Below are 16775 nucleotides of genomic sequence, written 5' to 3' on the forward strand. Positions count from 1 at the left end.
GAGTCTCTGGGACATACTGCCATAGAGCTGACTAGCTTTGCTTTGTCTTGAGTTTGAAAAACTGGTCCCCAATGTGTATTAAAGTTGAGAAAATTTTCCATTAGATTATTGGCAACTCTTAACTGGGATGTAGGAGCTGAATATGTACTCAAAATAGAAAGTGTTAAAACATCAAATTCCACATTCAAGAACTCAGATAGAAAAGTACCTGGATGACAGGCTCTCCCCAATGAAGACTTCGTTCAGGGCTCTCACCGGTAAGAGCTGGGGGCCTGGAGCCACCGACGCTGCAGGGAATGAAAAAGGACCTAGTTTTAGAAATACTAGAGTACAGATGGCATAAAACAAGAACACTTTTACATTTTTTGTTTCATGTGATCATACACTTTAAGTAGCAAGCTGAAATTCTCCAGGAATCCCAGGCTTTTCTATAGCTGTTCAGACTGGATTAACTCCCCAACGTCTCCTGAGATAGGTTTAAACTACACTATCCTTTGAAGTCGCCTTTAAACCAAACAACAGTTGAGTAAAGAATGCAGGTCTTGAGTTGGGAGGAGGGTGGACATGTCTGTACAACTCTGAAATGCAACCCATGTCATAAATTGTAAATGCAGAAATGGTTAATCGGTGAGTATATTGCTGAGCATATTCTTAGCAACATCAAAGTAAATAAAATAACAATTCCAAGAGAAAGGAAATGTCCATCTTATTGAATATCCTCTAACTTTACTCATTCTCCTCTGGAGGCTTCAGAAGTGGACTGACCAAACTCTTCCAACAGAGAACTATTTTAGATTTACATTGCAAACTACACCCATAAATTACATTGGATACTATAGCATATATATTAGAGTATATTTATCTTTTCAAATAGAGTGCTGATGTTCAGAAATTTACATAGGCACCACATCAATGAATCTTTTCAGATATTTACCATTTAATAAATCACAGTTAAAAATATTAAAACTTATTAACCAGTTTTACATATAAAAGACTAAGTTGCACTGGTTTAAATTCACAGAGGTGTACATTTGAAGGCAAAAACAGCACTCACTCCAAAACAAGGATAATGAATAAATGTAAAAAACTAAACCACATTTAGAGTAGGAACTGTTTTTAATTGAATAAAAATTAACTTGTTGATCTTCCAAGGCTTTTAAAGAAATTAATGTAATTTAACTCAAAAGGTAAATAAAAAAAATCCTTTAAGAGGTATTAAGATTGCGAGCAATTCTTTTTTCTAAGTAACTGAAAAAGAAAACTGGGACTAAAGATCCTGACAGAAAACCCCGGAATTAATGGGATTGTGAATTTACTTTCCAGTCACCTCGGGCCCTGAGGATTAGGGAGAGCTACATCACAGCACTAAACACTGAGAGGTGAGCAAGGCAGTCACCAAAAACATCCGTGGATTACTTGAAGGCTCTGCTTTTCCCTATCTGACACCACATAGGTATTTTCTAATACCTGAGGAATTCATATTTTACATTTAACTCTTTATGAAACTCAGGTTGCAGTAGAATCATAAGGAAGGGATTTAATTCATTTTCTCCAAGTCATTTGGGAGGCATTCCAACACCATTTGTTGACGCTCTAGCCTTTCTTCATTGAATTGAAACGTTACATTTGTCATAAACGAAATCATTATATACATAAACTTGAACCTATTTCTACTTAATCATGCCGACAGGTTTAAACTGCTGTCGTTTATAATGCATTGTGTCTTGAGTGTCTCCTCCACACACTTCTTCACAGATAAAAATAACCTAACCTTCCTGCCCTGCACTAACCTGTCCGTGTGGCAGCTCTGATCGAGTCCAGAGCACTTTCTAGCCTCGGGTCCTCGTTCATTACGTTAACCCTGGAAATTGAGAGTTTTTTGCCTGTGATGTTGGGGCAACAGCTAGTTCAATCTGAAACTGTTCTCTATTCGATGGTTGCACAAGTAGAACTGCTCCCAAGCCTGGTTCAGAACATCTCTTCTTTCTCTGTTCCTTTCTACAGATCATCAAGCCTCCTCCTGGGTCAGTTTTGGTCCACAGCAAGCCCACACGCCAAAGAGGCCGTGCGTTCCCAAGGCTGTCATCTCTATGGACGCAGTCTCCCACATCCCTCTCTCACGAGTCACTGGTGGTGGGTTTGAACTACCAACTTTCTGGTTAGAAACCGAGCATTTAGCCACCATCCCACCAAATCCCAACGACACAAGCCCTCTGCCATCAAGTTGACCCTGACTTATAGAAACCCTGTAGGTCAGAGCACAACTTCCTCATCGGGTTTCAGGCTGGAATCTTCACAGACACAGGCTGCCACTAGAGCAACTGGAGGATTCACCCTGCTGCCTGTCTAGTTAGCAGTCGGTCACTGGGAGGCTCCCTTATACTCAACCCATCAAACTGCCTGAGTCACAGCAACTGTGTAGGACACAGAACTGCCCAAGGGCTTCTGAGTCTGTGGTCTTTACAGCAGCAGACATAGCAGACTGTCGTGTTTTCCTCATGCACAGCAGCTGGTGGTTCAAAATGCTGAGCGTTTTAACCAGGGTATCACTAGGCCTCCTTCCTTATGGTTCCTCTATACTTGAGAGTAATTAGCACTGTATAATCATCGGGTTTTCCCATATGTTCCCCCCACCAGGCTATACACCTTTTAAAGACAGTCACTCTATTCTTCAAAGTACCGAGCACCGTTTTTATATAATAAACAACCCCAAAATTGTTCTAAATTTAGTCTCTGCCATTCTGCTTGCTGTTAAAGTGCGTCGTTCAGTGAAAGATGGATAGCTAATTAAACTTGATTTCCCTGGCTTTCAAGCCAACATGTACTTATGATGTTGACCTGTACTTCTCAATGATAATTACTGACATGTCAATGTCAGTTGAGAAGGAACTGCTTCTATTTCTTCCCCTCCAGGGTGACTGTTTGTAATTGCTAGCCAATCAAGCTCACTTTCCTTAAACAGTCACACCACTCAAAACTCACTGCCACCAACTCGATGGCTTTTTATGGGGCAGAGTATGATGCATTCCATCCTTCAGCTTCTAATCGTTAACATTAAAACTTAAAATTAAACTAATCCACTGTATGTGTTACTTGTGGCAATGAAAATGAAAATTATTACTTCCTGAATTAGAGGCTGATGTAACTGTAACTTAAATATTGCCCCAACTCAAACCAACCAAACTCACTGGCATCAAGTGGATTTCCGAGACTCTTAACTATTTATGGGAGTAGAAAACACAGTCTTTCTCCCTGCCCGTGGTTTTGAACTGCAGACCGGGTGGATCACAGCCCAATGTGTACCCATTACACTACCAGGGCTCTCCAAATATTGCCCCAAACACATCTAAATCACAATTCACCTACTTTCATCATGAACCCGTTCAATGTTGAAGGCTCTGCTATGCTGACTCAAACTTAGCTGTTGTTCATGGAGGTCCACAGGAACGGGATTGATGCCAGTCCCTTCAAGATACAACCGGATGCGCTGCCTCCACAGCCACCTTCGAAAAGGGAAGGAAAAGTCACCAGGATAGAATAAATTAACTGACAAATAGACATTATAATAATGTCATCAAATTGATTGTAAAAAGCTAATTTACAAACAATTTCTTCCAAAAACAAACAATTTTTTCCAAAAGTATGCCTTAAGCACTAAGACCTAGAGATTCCTGCTCAAAGCCAGAGTGGGGCGTTTATTTTTCTTTTCAATTGCAATGCAGTACAGTAAATGATCTAATATGGCTTATCTAGCCAGAGTCTCCCTAATCCCTACCAAATGACCTTTTCCTGGTGGGTCTGGCTAAGAGAAGGATACCGATAGGATACAGTTATGAGCGCCTGTTAGCCAGACTCATTGTGATTGCCCTCCTGCTGACACCAGCAACAACCAGCAAAAGTTAGGAATGGAGTGTGTCCTCTGGATCCCACGATCATCCTTGCACAGTGACCCTCCTCAATCCAAGTGACAGCTTTGACACCAGAGCAGCAGTAGAACCAGGACTAGAGTGTGCGATAGAGCAGTGGACTTTCCAGGTCACAGAGCAAATAAAGCTGAGTGGATTTGGCTGGCTGTGGAGTGGGGTGCTTCTGGGGACTTAATGGGGGAGCTGGGTTCACTGACCCACAGAGCTAGAGCTGAGTGCTTTTGAGTTGAGACTTACAGTGGAGTGACATGCCCTTTGGGTATTTATTAGCAGTCCTAAACTAACTTGTTAACATGTCCTGACTGAATATGTATATCCTGAGCATCTCTCACCTGAATTATAACCCATTAACTTCATAAGTCCCATAACTGTGAGCACTGTGAGTTTTGTGTGGCTGATGCAATGAATTGTAGAACCTAGCTGAACAAGTAGAGGGCTGTGGGATACCAAACTGAAAAGCTCGGATGCTTACATGAGAACAGAGCAACTAGACATATTTAATGTGCTTATTTAAAAAATCTTCTAGGTAACTTTCATTGTAGACCCACTATTAAGTGAACCTGGCGGTGTAGCGGTTACACATTCATCTGTGGTGTGCAAGGTCAGCAGCTTGAAACCACCAGTGGCTCAGAGGGAGAAAGACGGGGCTTTCTGCTTTTGTAAAGCCCTGCAGTCTAGGAAACACAGGGTAGTTCTAATGTGTCATATAGAGTCACTATGACTCGGCATCACTTGAGGCAGTGAGTTATGTTTTGTTTGCATTAATCATAAAATCCAAGATTACTGAATTAAGATGGCTTGTGCTTTTTAGAATATTGTATTTTAGAATATTGTATAATGACCACCAGATTAGATAAAAATCTCATCCTCCAATAATTGTCAAAAGTATTTTTAATAATAAAAGCAAAGCCGATAAAGAATAAAAACAGATGATAAGATTTTAGATTAACTTAAGAACTTAAGTATTTTGTTAAAGATGAAGAAAAAAAGTGTAACTGATTTAAAAACCCAAAACTGCTGTTTCAAAAAGTTAAATGGCACAGATTCTACTAGGTACAGATACAAAAAATATACTGCTCCTTGGTGGGAATACATGTGTGTGTGTATTTCCATTTTCAGAGGTGCTAAACTTTTGGGGTGACTAAATACTAGAAGCATGGTTGAGAAAATGATTTCAGAAAAGAGAGAAAAGTCAACTAGATTTGGTATGGGGTTCACAAATACACAAAATAAATGCTCTCCTCTCATTATAAGAACCATAAATTAGTCTAGCTTGAACTCTTAAAATAGGCAGTCCTGCTCTTCCTCCTGGCTTCTTCCGTCTGATGGCAACCCAGGGTAAGTAGAAGAAACAGGAAAACCATTCTGACTGGCTCACTAAGTTACAATGGAAGGCAGAGATAATAGACATCTCAGCAATGTTGGGGTAAAGACAATTCTCAAGGTATTATTTGATGGGGGAAATAAGAATAAAAAACAGTCCTTTTTTTTACACCCAATTTTAACCAACACTTTGAACTACCTTTATACTAAACTAAGAACATGTAATAAGATTTAAGAAGTTGAAAGATGGCCTCTATCTCTGAAAGTAAAAAGCTACCCTCATGATACTATAGACTAAAGGTTTCTAAACACAATTCAAATTGGATTTCTCAAAATTCACTGCTATAGGATCTGTGCTGACCCATGGTCACCCTGCAAGACAGGGTAGGTCTGCCCCTGTGTTTCTAAGACTGAACCTCTCTGGGAATGGGAAGCTTCATCTTTCTCCCATGGAGCAGCTGGTCAAATTAGACTAGGTGACAGTACAATCAATCTTGCTATGAATCCACCAAACTACCTTTTTAAAAAAATTTTTTTTTTCAAACTACCTTTAAGGGCTCCACACCAGTCCATTTTGACTCAGCAATCCTGTAGACAAAGCAGAGCTGCTAAACAGGGTCTCCAAGACTGTACATCTTTATGGGAACAGACCGCCTCATCTCTTTCATGTGAAGCAGCTTGTCAGCAGCCAACACCTAACCCACTGCATCACCAGGGCTCCTTCCCAATGCCACAGTTATAACAAATCCAAATAGTATCTAAATGGATTGTCTTTAACAGCATTCCCATTGGCACACCTCTATATAAGAAGGATAATTCAATGTTCCTACCTGAACTCCCCACGGTGGAACTTCTGTAAGGCTTCTGGGAAGGAATGCGTATACCGGACAGGCAGACATAAGTGCCCCTCAGACCTTCATTGTAGGGGAATTGTGTGTGGTGGAAAGGGGAAAAAGAGGATGAAGGGAAAAAGAAACATTAAATTCAAGCTATAAAAATTAGATTTAAATGCTCTACTCTACACTTCATTTTTTGCCCCCTAATTGTCTACTTTAAACAACAAAATAGGCAAATATAAGCTCCAGTCAGCTTTAATGCTTTGATACACATTTTAAATGAAATCTAAAAAACTGGTAAGTTTTCCACTTTTTGATTACCCATAAAATTATGCAATGGTACAAAGGGTTTTACCTTTTAAATGATTTAACTACTAACTTTGGACAAGGAAGTTTAGCATCAGTTCATCTCTGAAGCCACCAATCTCAAAAGGGTTCTTCTGAGGAGTCAACCAAACAAGTATATAAAGAAGATCATTTAAATGATGTCTTTTCAATGTTATTTAAGATATCCCAAGTCACTAACACAGAACTGAGAACAGTGTTTTCTTACAGAATCCATCATTTATTTTAAACTGGCATTGATACAAAAGTCAGAAATCAACACAATCCCAGAATACAAAGTGGTATGACTGTGTCCAGGCTGCTACAGAAGATGAATGTGCGCAGCTCACAAAGTGAGAAAAGGTGTTGAGAAAGCCAGTGGTCTTCACTCTTCAGGGAAGCGTGAGTGTAGACGTACCAAACACAGCCTTGCTAATAAGTTAACGTAAAGTGTGAGGAGTAAACTATTTTTACAAAGCTATGACAGGCAATGGTTTCTTTATCTTAGAGCAGTGTTCTCCAAAATACCACCGCCTGCCTGCTGGGGCACAGGAGCAATTGAGGGGCTGCTGGAAAAAAGCAGATACCTACACTTTATGCTGAGATTTTTATTGCCAGGGGAGCTGAGTAATCCCACCCCCCGCCTTCCCCAAAAGGGGTGGTGGGTCAAACAGGTTTAGAAACCTATGTCTTGGAGGATCACCGCTGAGGTTGAAAAAGGGCACGGCTTAATTATTTTGTATCCACAGCAATACAAAGTGCTAAGCGTCAAGCATCACTTGATATTAACTGCTGAAGTCCACTGCAGATCTAAACATTCCAGAGAGGAGCCTCTCATGAATTTACATTCAAAGGTTACCTAGGGCCACAGGAACCCACAGGCTTGACATGGGCTTGAGGGTTTCCTTTCAAGGTGGCTTTTCACATGGTGGGCAAACAGGTGGCAGGTGGTAGTGGAGGCCTCCCGTCCTCTTCATGTCCCTTTCTCCAGGGCTGCTTGGATGTCCTCACATCATGATGGCAGACTGTCCTCCAAAGTAGCGATCCAAGAGGCCAATCCTAGAACTGCGAGATCCTTTATGACCAGATCTTGGAAGCCACATATTGCCAAACCATATTCTATTGGTGTTATAAATTGACTACCATTGGGTCAATTCTGACTTCCAGTGGCCCTAGAGGGCAGAGTAGAACTGTCTACGTGGGTTTCAAGATTACAAAGTCTTCACGGAAGTAGAACACCTCCTCATTCTCCCTCAGCACATCTGGTGACTTCACACTGCTGACCTGACAGGAAGAAGCCATCATGGAACCCACTGCACCACCAGGCTCCTTTGGTTATCTAAAGGGTGAGCCGGACCAACCATACAGGTGTAATACTAGCAGCCTACCTTAGAGGTTGGCTACTACACACACAGCTTCTATCCCATTTTTCAACTTTTAAATTTATTTATTCATTTATTTTCCTATTTTTCATCTTAAACACTCAAATGTCATAATTATTTACCATGCTCAGCAGAATGGGTACAGAATACAGAAGATACATGAATGAGATATGTCATTTAGATGAATCCATATGAGTGAGCCACCTTCAAAGTGAATCCTCCAGCACAAGTCAAGCCTTCAGATGGCTGCAGCTCTGGCTTTAGCTTCACAAGCAATTCCACACCAACCCACCCAGCCAAGGTACTCCAAAATCCTAACACAGAAACCATAAGATAATGAATTCTTACTTTAAGGCAGTAAATAATGGTGTGATTTGTTATGTAGCATTTCACAGCGTATACAAAGGAGAAGAAATTGAAGTTGAACATTAACTTCTGGCCTTATTTAAGAGTTATACAGCACCATGGGGCTTACGAAAAAGTTAGACAACTTGAATTAGAAGGCTTAATTTCTTTCTGCCTGGAGGTGAAGAAACCAATGAACTTTTAAAACCTATTAGTCTGGGTAGAAAAATTGAGACAGGCTAGCTATTAACACCCTCTGTTTTACCAGTTTCAAAATTCCCATCAGCTTATCAATAACCAACCAGCTTTCTAAATGGAAAGGTCTTTTAATAAACTACTTAAAGTATAAGTTTTTTACATTAATGATATAAAATATGCAATTAAGAAATCATAACACCCACATGTATCAACACTGGAGGCCCTCAGAATTAATTACTACATCAATGGTTTCAATTACTCAGGGAATTACTTTACTGAATTGGGATCCTCTAGCCCTGCCTCCAAAGATCATTTAAGTTATCATTCACTTTTCCAATGTTTATTGCCTATCAACCATGTGCAAAACCATAGTAGTGATAGAGAAACTGAAATATAAGATTCTATATTTGTGGAATTTAGAATGTAATGAAAAGACAATCAAGCAGAAACTAGTATCAAAGGGCACATGCTGTCTGTACAGGGAACTGCAGTTACAGCCCAGAATAGGCCCCTGTCTGAACGCACAGGACTAGTACGCGTGCATAAAGGAGGGAAGGGCCCTCCAGGATGAAGCACTGACAAATGCTAAAAAAGAGCAGGGCCTGTGGAGGAGTCTTGGTGCCATAGTAGGTACACACGGGGCCTGAACTGAAAGGTCCACTGTTTGAAATCACTGGCTGATCCACAGAAGGCTACTAGGCTTTCGAGTCCTATAAAGAGGTAAGTCTTAGTAACCCACAGGGACAGTTCTACCCTGTCCTATAGGGTCGCTCAGAATAGGAACCTACTCTACATCATTAAGTTTGAGTTTTCATTTATCTATTTTTTGGGAAGGCACTTTCACTACTCTATTCTTTCAAATCATGAGCATCTTAAATACCAGAGCAAAAGCCTTCATGTTTGTAACAACCAATAGTGTTATCAGATGCACATTTGTTTTGCACTTAAGAACATTTTATGTAGCATCCTAGAGGAAATTCTGTCAAATTTTAGCTAAAGATTGTGTAACGCCTATGGGGGAATAAAGATATAGAAGAGCAAATCGGCAACAGTTGGTGAAAGGTGTGTGTATGTACGCATGCATGCACACATACCTGTATACATGTGAACCCTGAGCTCCTAGAGAAGCCCTAGCAGATTTTAAGTGAGGAGTGAGCATACTCAGACTTGCACTTTGGAAAGAACACTAGGGGTCCTGAGGGGAGGCTACTGCACTCATTGAAACACACTTCAGAGGCCGGCGCTGTGCTCACTGACTGTGAGGATGATGACAAGGGGACTCCAAGGTAAGAGCCCTAGAATTTAGTGACCAGTTTGCTGAGAGATAAAGGGACAGCAAGGAGGCCATTCATCAAGAATGGCAGAGAGAAGGGAGACGAGAGAGGTGTTTTGTAGACGTTAGATTTCAATGCCACCTAGACATATCGAAGTAGAGACCAGTGTGGCAAGAACACATAAAGAAAGTGGACCGAAACAGGCAACTGACACAGGGATGAAAACTAGACAAACTGGGGTGGGGTCATCATGCTAATCTTAGTAAAACCTTGGGTTTTATTCTGACATGGGGTCACCATACCCCTTGCAGCAGAGAAGTCACATCATCCCACATTTTTATAAAGCAATCATTCTGACTGAGGGTGGAGAAGGGTAAAAGGGGAAGTCAGGTAAGTGCTGGATTTCAAGATTTGGGGAGTGGGGTCACCTTCCAGAGTGAAAACCATGAGTGCTAATCGGTTGTCTGGAGACAGTACAAAGAGAGATGGAGAAAAAGAGAGCCCAGACATGTTTGAAAATGCATGTCTTTAAGCAGCTGACGGAAAATGAAAATTTTTCGATAGGGAAAGAGGCAACCAATTCAGTGACACAAGAAATACTGGCCCACCTTTACCATCCTCACGTTGACAGCTATGTTTGAATCCATCAGTGAAGTCTGTGTCAATGTATGTCATTAAGGGTCTTCCTCTTTTTTGCTGATCTACTTTACCAACATGCTATCCCCCTGTAGGGACAGAACTCTCCTGAAATGTGTCCAATTTATGTGAGTCAAAGTTGCATCATCCAGGTTTCTAAGGAGCATTCTGACTATCCTTCATTCAAGACATATTTACTAATTCTTCAGGCAGTCCATGGTATAGTCAGTGTTTTTCAAGGACACCTTAATTTAATTCAAATGCATCGATAATCTCTCAGTCTTTTTAGCTGGCTGTCAAGTTGTCATACACATTGGAGAAACCTGGGTCAGGCACCCTAGTTCACAATGTGACGCATGTGTTTTAACACTATCGAGAGGTCTTTGTTAGCAGGTTTGCCCAATGCAATGTTGTTTGATTTCCTGTTGTTTTCATGGGTATGGATTGTGAATCCAAGTAAAATTAGGTCCTTGATAACTTCACACTTGTCTCTGTTGTGAGAACGATTGTATTATGTTGAGGTGTAATCCATACTGAAGGTTATACATTTGATCATCAGCAAGGGCTTCAAGTTCTCTTTGTTTTCAGAAAGCAAGGATGAGTCCTATGAATATTGCAGGCTGTTAATAAGACTCCCTCCAATTCCTATTGCATTAGGCAAAATGCTGCGCAAGACCTTTTTAGAGTATTGAAGAGCATGGATATTACTTTAAGGAATTAGGTGCTCATGACCCAAACCATGGTATTCTCCATTGCCTCATATGCATGTGTAAGTTGGATGATGAAAAAAGGAAGCCCATTAGAAGGAAGGATGCATTTGAATTGTGATGCTGGAGATCAATGTTGAAAATATGGACTGCTAGAAGAACAAACTGACCTGTGTCAGAAGAAGTAAGGCCAGCGTGCTTAGAGGCAAGCAAGGCAAGATTTTGTCTTACATAATTTGGGCATATTGTCAGGAGAGACCAGACTCTGGAGAAGAACATGATGTTCGGTAGAGGGACAGCAAAGTAGGGGAAAGTTCTCAAGGAGATGGATGGACACAGTGGCTGCATCAGTGGGCTCAGGCACGGGAACAATTGTGAGGATGGCACAGGACCGGGCAGTGTTTTGTTTTGCTGTGAATAGGGTCTCTATAGGTCAGAGTCGACTCACTGGCATCTAACAACAACAACCAATGATGATGCCATGTTCTTCTGAATACATACAGTCCAGGGTCTTGGATGATTTCCTCAGCATACAGACAGAATAGTATGGTGAACAGATACAAGCCCGATGCACACCTTTCCTAATTTTAAATTATGTAGAATTCCCTTGTTTTGAGTCATCTTCTCAATGCAGCTTGAATTTCTGGCAGTTCCTTTTCACTGTCTGCTACAACCGCTCTTGAATTAACTTCAGCAACACCTTACTTGTATGTATCATTAATGATATTGCTTGATAATTTCTGCATTCTATTCAATCACCTTTGGAATGGACACAAATATGAATCTCTTCCAGTTGGTTGGCCAAGAAGCTGTCTTCCAAACTTCTTGATAGAGGCTAGGGAGTGATTATAGTGTGGTATAGTTGTGTTGAAGCCTTTCAGCTAGTTTCCAGTGGATTCGTGGAGCCTTGTTCGTTTGCTAATGTCTTCAGTGCAGCTTGGACTTCTCCCTTCAGTACTATCAGTTATTGATCATATGCCATGTCCTGAAAGGGTTACATGCCAGCCAATTATTTTTGGTGCAATGACTCTTTATATTCCTTCTATCTTCTTTTGATTCTCCTTGCATAGCTCAATATTTCAATTTAAGGCTTGAAGTTTTCTTCAGTTTTTTTCAGTTTAAGACAGGCTGGACATGTTCTTCCCTTTTGGTTTTGTAACTCCAGGTCTTTGCACATTTCATCATCATATTTGGTCTTCTCAAGCTGCCCTTTGAGATATTCTGTAAAGATCTTTTGTTTGATCTACCACCACCATTTGCTTTAGCTACATTCAAGAGCAAGTTTGAGAGTCTATTCTGACATTTATTTTGTTCTTTCTTCTTTTTTTTTTTTGTTGTTGTATGCACATCCTCCTTTTTATTGCTGACTAGTGTTCGTGAGGAGCCCAGAGTGCTGCAGTGGTGTCAGGCTACTAACCGAAAAGTCAGCAGTTTGAAACCCCCAGCAGCTCCTCTCAGAAGAAAAACCAGGCTTTCTACTCCCATAAAGAGTTAGTCTCAAAAAAAAAAAGTTAAGTCTCCTATAAGTAGAGAAAAAAAATTACATGAATAACATTGAATATAAGGAAGAAGATGATGTTCTGGAATTGACTGTGGTGATAATTGTACAACTCTTCTTGATGTGATTGAATTATTGAGTTGTATGACATGGGGATGAAGTGCTCATAAAACTGTTATTTTTAATAAAATTAAATTAAAATAAACAAAAACAAAACAAAAAAATTAACTAGGAATCATAAAAAAAACTGTTATTTTAAAAAAGAGTTATAGTCTCTGAGACCCACAGGACCAGTTCGTTGCACCATGTCCTACAGGGTCACTGTGAGTCAGAATTGACCGATGGCCAGGGAGTCTGGTTTTGTTGGTTTCGTGGTCTATTGACTGGACGCACCAGTTTATTTTCTCATTCACTTGTTGATGGGTATTGAGTTGTTTCCATATGCTGACTACTATTACTACACTACGATCATTCTTTCATGAATCTTTGCAAAGACAGGCTGTAGTTTCGCCCTAGAAGTGGAGACGCCGCGCTGGGGGGCAGATGCACTTTTACCCTCAGCAGCAACTTGCCAAGCTGTGTTTCCTTGGTGGCTGGGCCCGTTTAAGTTCCCACGAACTATGCATGAGAGTGGCCTTTGCTCCACATTCTCGGCGACTTGCTGATGGCAGGCTTTTCACTGGAGCTTTACTGGTGTGTGTGTGTGGGGGGGGGGGGCGAGTAGGACGCCCTGATGGCGCAGAGGTTAATTCTCAGCTGCTCGCTGAGAGGTCAACAGTCAGACCCCCATGCTGCTGCACTGGCGAACGACGTGGCAGTCAGCTTCTCTAAGGACCACAGCCAGGAACCCCGAGGGAGGCACTTCTCCGTCCCATAGGGTCACTGCGAGGGGAATAAAAAATGACGGCAGGCCGCCCGCGCCCACAGGAGCCAGTTCGGTCAAGCCGGCACGGTCCGTCCCATCCCCAGCTCTCTGCCCTCTGGGAACTCCACGAATATTGTCCCTGCATTCGTTTTCACTAGAGCCAATCACCTGCCATGCCTGGAGCAGGGATCGAACCCAAATCGCCCTCTGCCCCAATCATCAGGAAGCCCGCATCTCCATGAAGAGCGGGAGCCAATGGGTGAAAGGACGGACACATCCCAGGCATCGAACTGCCGACGTCTGGAGTCAGCAGGACGGTGTCTCCAAGCCCACCCAGAGGGTCCCGAGGCTGAACCCGGCAGCCACTGTCACGAAGCGGTCCCCGCTGGAGAGCAAGTCCGCTGTGGGCGGCAGAGCCCCTCTGTGGCGGTCCGTGACTCTGAGTCCGGACATGGCTGGGGGGTGCGCAAGCCAGAGTGATGCCGCCCGGCCTGGCATCCTAACCACGTTTCGCTGGCAGCAGCTTCTGCGGCTGCCCACAGGAAAGGAGTGGGTGAAAAACTGCCAGGACGCCATGGGCCAGCGAGACGTGTCGGTGGGCTGGTGGCCCAGCGTGGGGCCGGCTCTGGCGCTGCGCGCACCGGCTGGGCTCTTCCAGCCGGAGCGGCCGGCCGGCGACCACGACAGCACCGCGTCCACGCGGACGCCTCCACGGGCCAGCGGGGCTCCGGCCACTGCTGGGGGTCTCGATTGTCTCGGAGAACAGCACCGTGCCTGCTGGCCACGACTGTTGCCCCGGGCTCTTTACGACCATCACAGGCGACTTGACCTTCTTCAAGAGTTCACAGCCCTCATCAGGGCTCCGGGTCAAGTGACATTGGGCACCCCCCACCCCCCGGGGCTTGATCTAGCCGGAGCAGCCCTACCCTGCAGCCTCCTCCCGCCAAGAACCTCGGAAAACATGAAAATGCTGTGTGCAGGGTGTTGCTTGAAATATAACTGGTGAAAGTGGGGGAAGGACAGCAATGGGGTTTTCGTGGGTATTTAAGGGGATCTTGTAGTTTCGATGTGTATTTTCTGATGATGACTGATGTTGAACATCTGTGCTGATGGTCCAGTTGTAGATTTTCTTTTAGGAAATGTCTGTCTAAATGGTTGCGAGCTGTTAGTGTTCCTAGCATTGAGTTGAATGAGCACTTCCTGTGGCGGCATACAAGTCCTTTGTCAGATGTGCATCGCTAGTATTTTCTCCGTCTGCAACTTGTCCTTTCGTTTTCTTAGCCACGTCTTATAATGTTGATATGTACCCCTTTCTCGGCTTGTCCTCTTCCTGTTTGTGCTTTTGGTTGCAGACAGCCTTTACGGAAGAGACAGGAGAGGGTGTGTGGAGACAGGAGAGGGTGTGTGGAATTGAAGGTTAGACACGTTTTGTAGTTAACGCTGACTGGAAAAGGCGTCGAGGTTCTGCCCCGGCTTTGACGAGCACCAGTGACATGAAGAAGTGATCGGTGGCACTCAGCAAGCTCACCCAGTCAACAACATGGTGTCGGTCTCCCATAGACTTGGTGGCTCCTCGGGCAATTTCTGGGGGTCCCGGTGTGAGAACTCAGCCCCGGTGCCATCCGCCATCCATTGTAGCTAATGATTCCTTCTCTCGTGGGCATGGAAATGAACGCAGCAGAACAAAACAGCAATTCAGAACCCAGGACCGAGCCAGAGACGTGGAGGCGCCAGTTGGTGGTGATGGCAGCGAGTAAGGAAGGGGCCCCCACCCATGGGGACAGAGTAGAACTTTCCCATGGGCGTTTCTTGGCTGGAACAGAGCTGTCACAAATGGTGGCTTCAATGAACTCCATTCGAACCAACACTGGGGCCCTCCATTCACAAAATATTAACCCCTAAACATTTTGGAGGGCGGGGAATTGCGCATCAAGGTCAAGAGGTTCTAACTGCGAGCAGAACCCGTGAGCTGAATGCTGTTCTTTCTTCTTTACCTGTCTTTTTAATGCCAATCTGCCTTCTATTTATGATGTCCTTAATATCACTCCAAAACTTGTATGGTCTTTGCTATTAGTTGTCAATTCTTTAGATGATCTCTAAATTCAGGTGAGATGTACTCAAGGTGCATGATTTGGCTTTTGTGAATAGATTTTCTTTTTCTTCAGCATCAACTTGAACTTGCATGAGTAATTAATCATCTATCCTGCAGTTAGCCCCTGGCCTTGTTCTGACTAATGATATTGTGCTTCTCTATCATCTCTTTCCAGTTATAGTTGACTAGATTCCTGGGTATTTCATCTGGCAGGTCTACAGAGGTAGACACCATTTATGCTGTAAAAGTAAAGGTATTTCAAAAAAAAAATAAGTAAAGGTATTTCCAATAAACAGGTCATTGGTTTATGAAATTATATAATGCAATCTCTAGCATTTCTTTCACCAAAATTGTATTTGCCAACTATTGTGTTTTCTTCATTGTTCACAATTTTTGCATGATAAGCACCACTAATTATCAATTTTGTTTATATTTTTATCAGTTTCAGACAAAAATTCATTAAAAAAATTATTCAATTTCTTCTTTATAGTAGCTAGGAATGATGATGCTTCCACTTAAGAGTCATAGCAACAAGGCAACAGCAAAACTACTTTTAGTGACAGAGCCCAAATGTCAAATGCATAAGTATCCAAAACAAACATTTTTAAACATCTTTTTTTTAAAAAAACATTTTATTAGGGACTCATACAACTCTTATCACAATCCATATATACATCAATTGTGTAAAGCACATCTGTACATTCTTTGCCCTCATCATTTTCAAAGCATTTGCTCTCCACTTAAGACCTTTGCATCAGGTCCTCTTTTTTCCCCTCCTTCCCCGTTGCCCCCTCCCTCATGAGCCCTTGATAATTTATAAATTATTATTTTGTCATATCTTTCCCTGTCCGACATCTCCCTTCTCCCCCTTTTCTGTTGTCCATCCCCCAGGGAGGAGGTCACATGTAGATCCTTGTAATCGGTTCCCTCTTTCCAACCCACTCACCCTCTACCCTCCCAGTATTGCCCCTCACACCCCTGGTCCTGAAGGTATCATCCGCCCTGGATTCCTTGTGCCTCCAGCTCCTATCTGCACCAGTGTACATCCTCTGCTCTATCCAGACTTGCAAGGTAGAATTCGGATCATGGTAGTTGGGGGGGGAGGAAGCATTTAGGAACTGGAGGAAAGCTGTATTCTTCATTGGTGCTACTTCGCACCCTGACTCATCTCCTCCCCTAGACCCCTCTGCGAGGGGTTCTCCAGTGCCCAACAAATGGGCTTTGGGTCTCCACTCTGCCCTTCCCCTTTCATTCACTATTGTTAAGATTTTTTTTTTCTGATGATGCGTGATCCCTGATCCCTTCGACATCTCATGATTGCACAGGCTGGTGTGGCTTTGTTGCTTCTGAGCTAGATGGCCGCTTGTTT

The 16775-nt window shown here is 42.8% G+C and overlaps 1 protein-coding gene across 1 annotated transcript in view; it reads right to left on the minus strand.

Annotated features, from left to right (window-relative positions):
* NADK2 (NAD kinase 2, mitochondrial) overlaps positions 1–16775 on the minus strand; it is a 52598-nt gene that overhangs the window by 13194 nt on the left and 22629 nt on the right. The window contains exons 5-7 of the mRNA XM_075540937.1: positions 6080–6163; positions 3367–3503; positions 209–287 (exon numbers count right to left, since the gene is read on the minus strand). Coding sequence (XP_075397052.1) covers positions 209–287; positions 3367–3503; positions 6080–6163 — 300 coding nt within the window. The remainder of the gene's footprint in view (positions 1–208; positions 288–3366; positions 3504–6079; positions 6164–16775) is intronic.

This window comes from Tenrec ecaudatus, chromosome 2, assembly GCF_050624435.1.
Source record: "Tenrec ecaudatus isolate mTenEca1 chromosome 2, mTenEca1.hap1, whole genome shotgun sequence".
In the NCBI taxonomy this organism is placed as follows: Eukaryota; Metazoa; Chordata; class Mammalia; order Afrosoricida; family Tenrecidae; genus Tenrec; species Tenrec ecaudatus.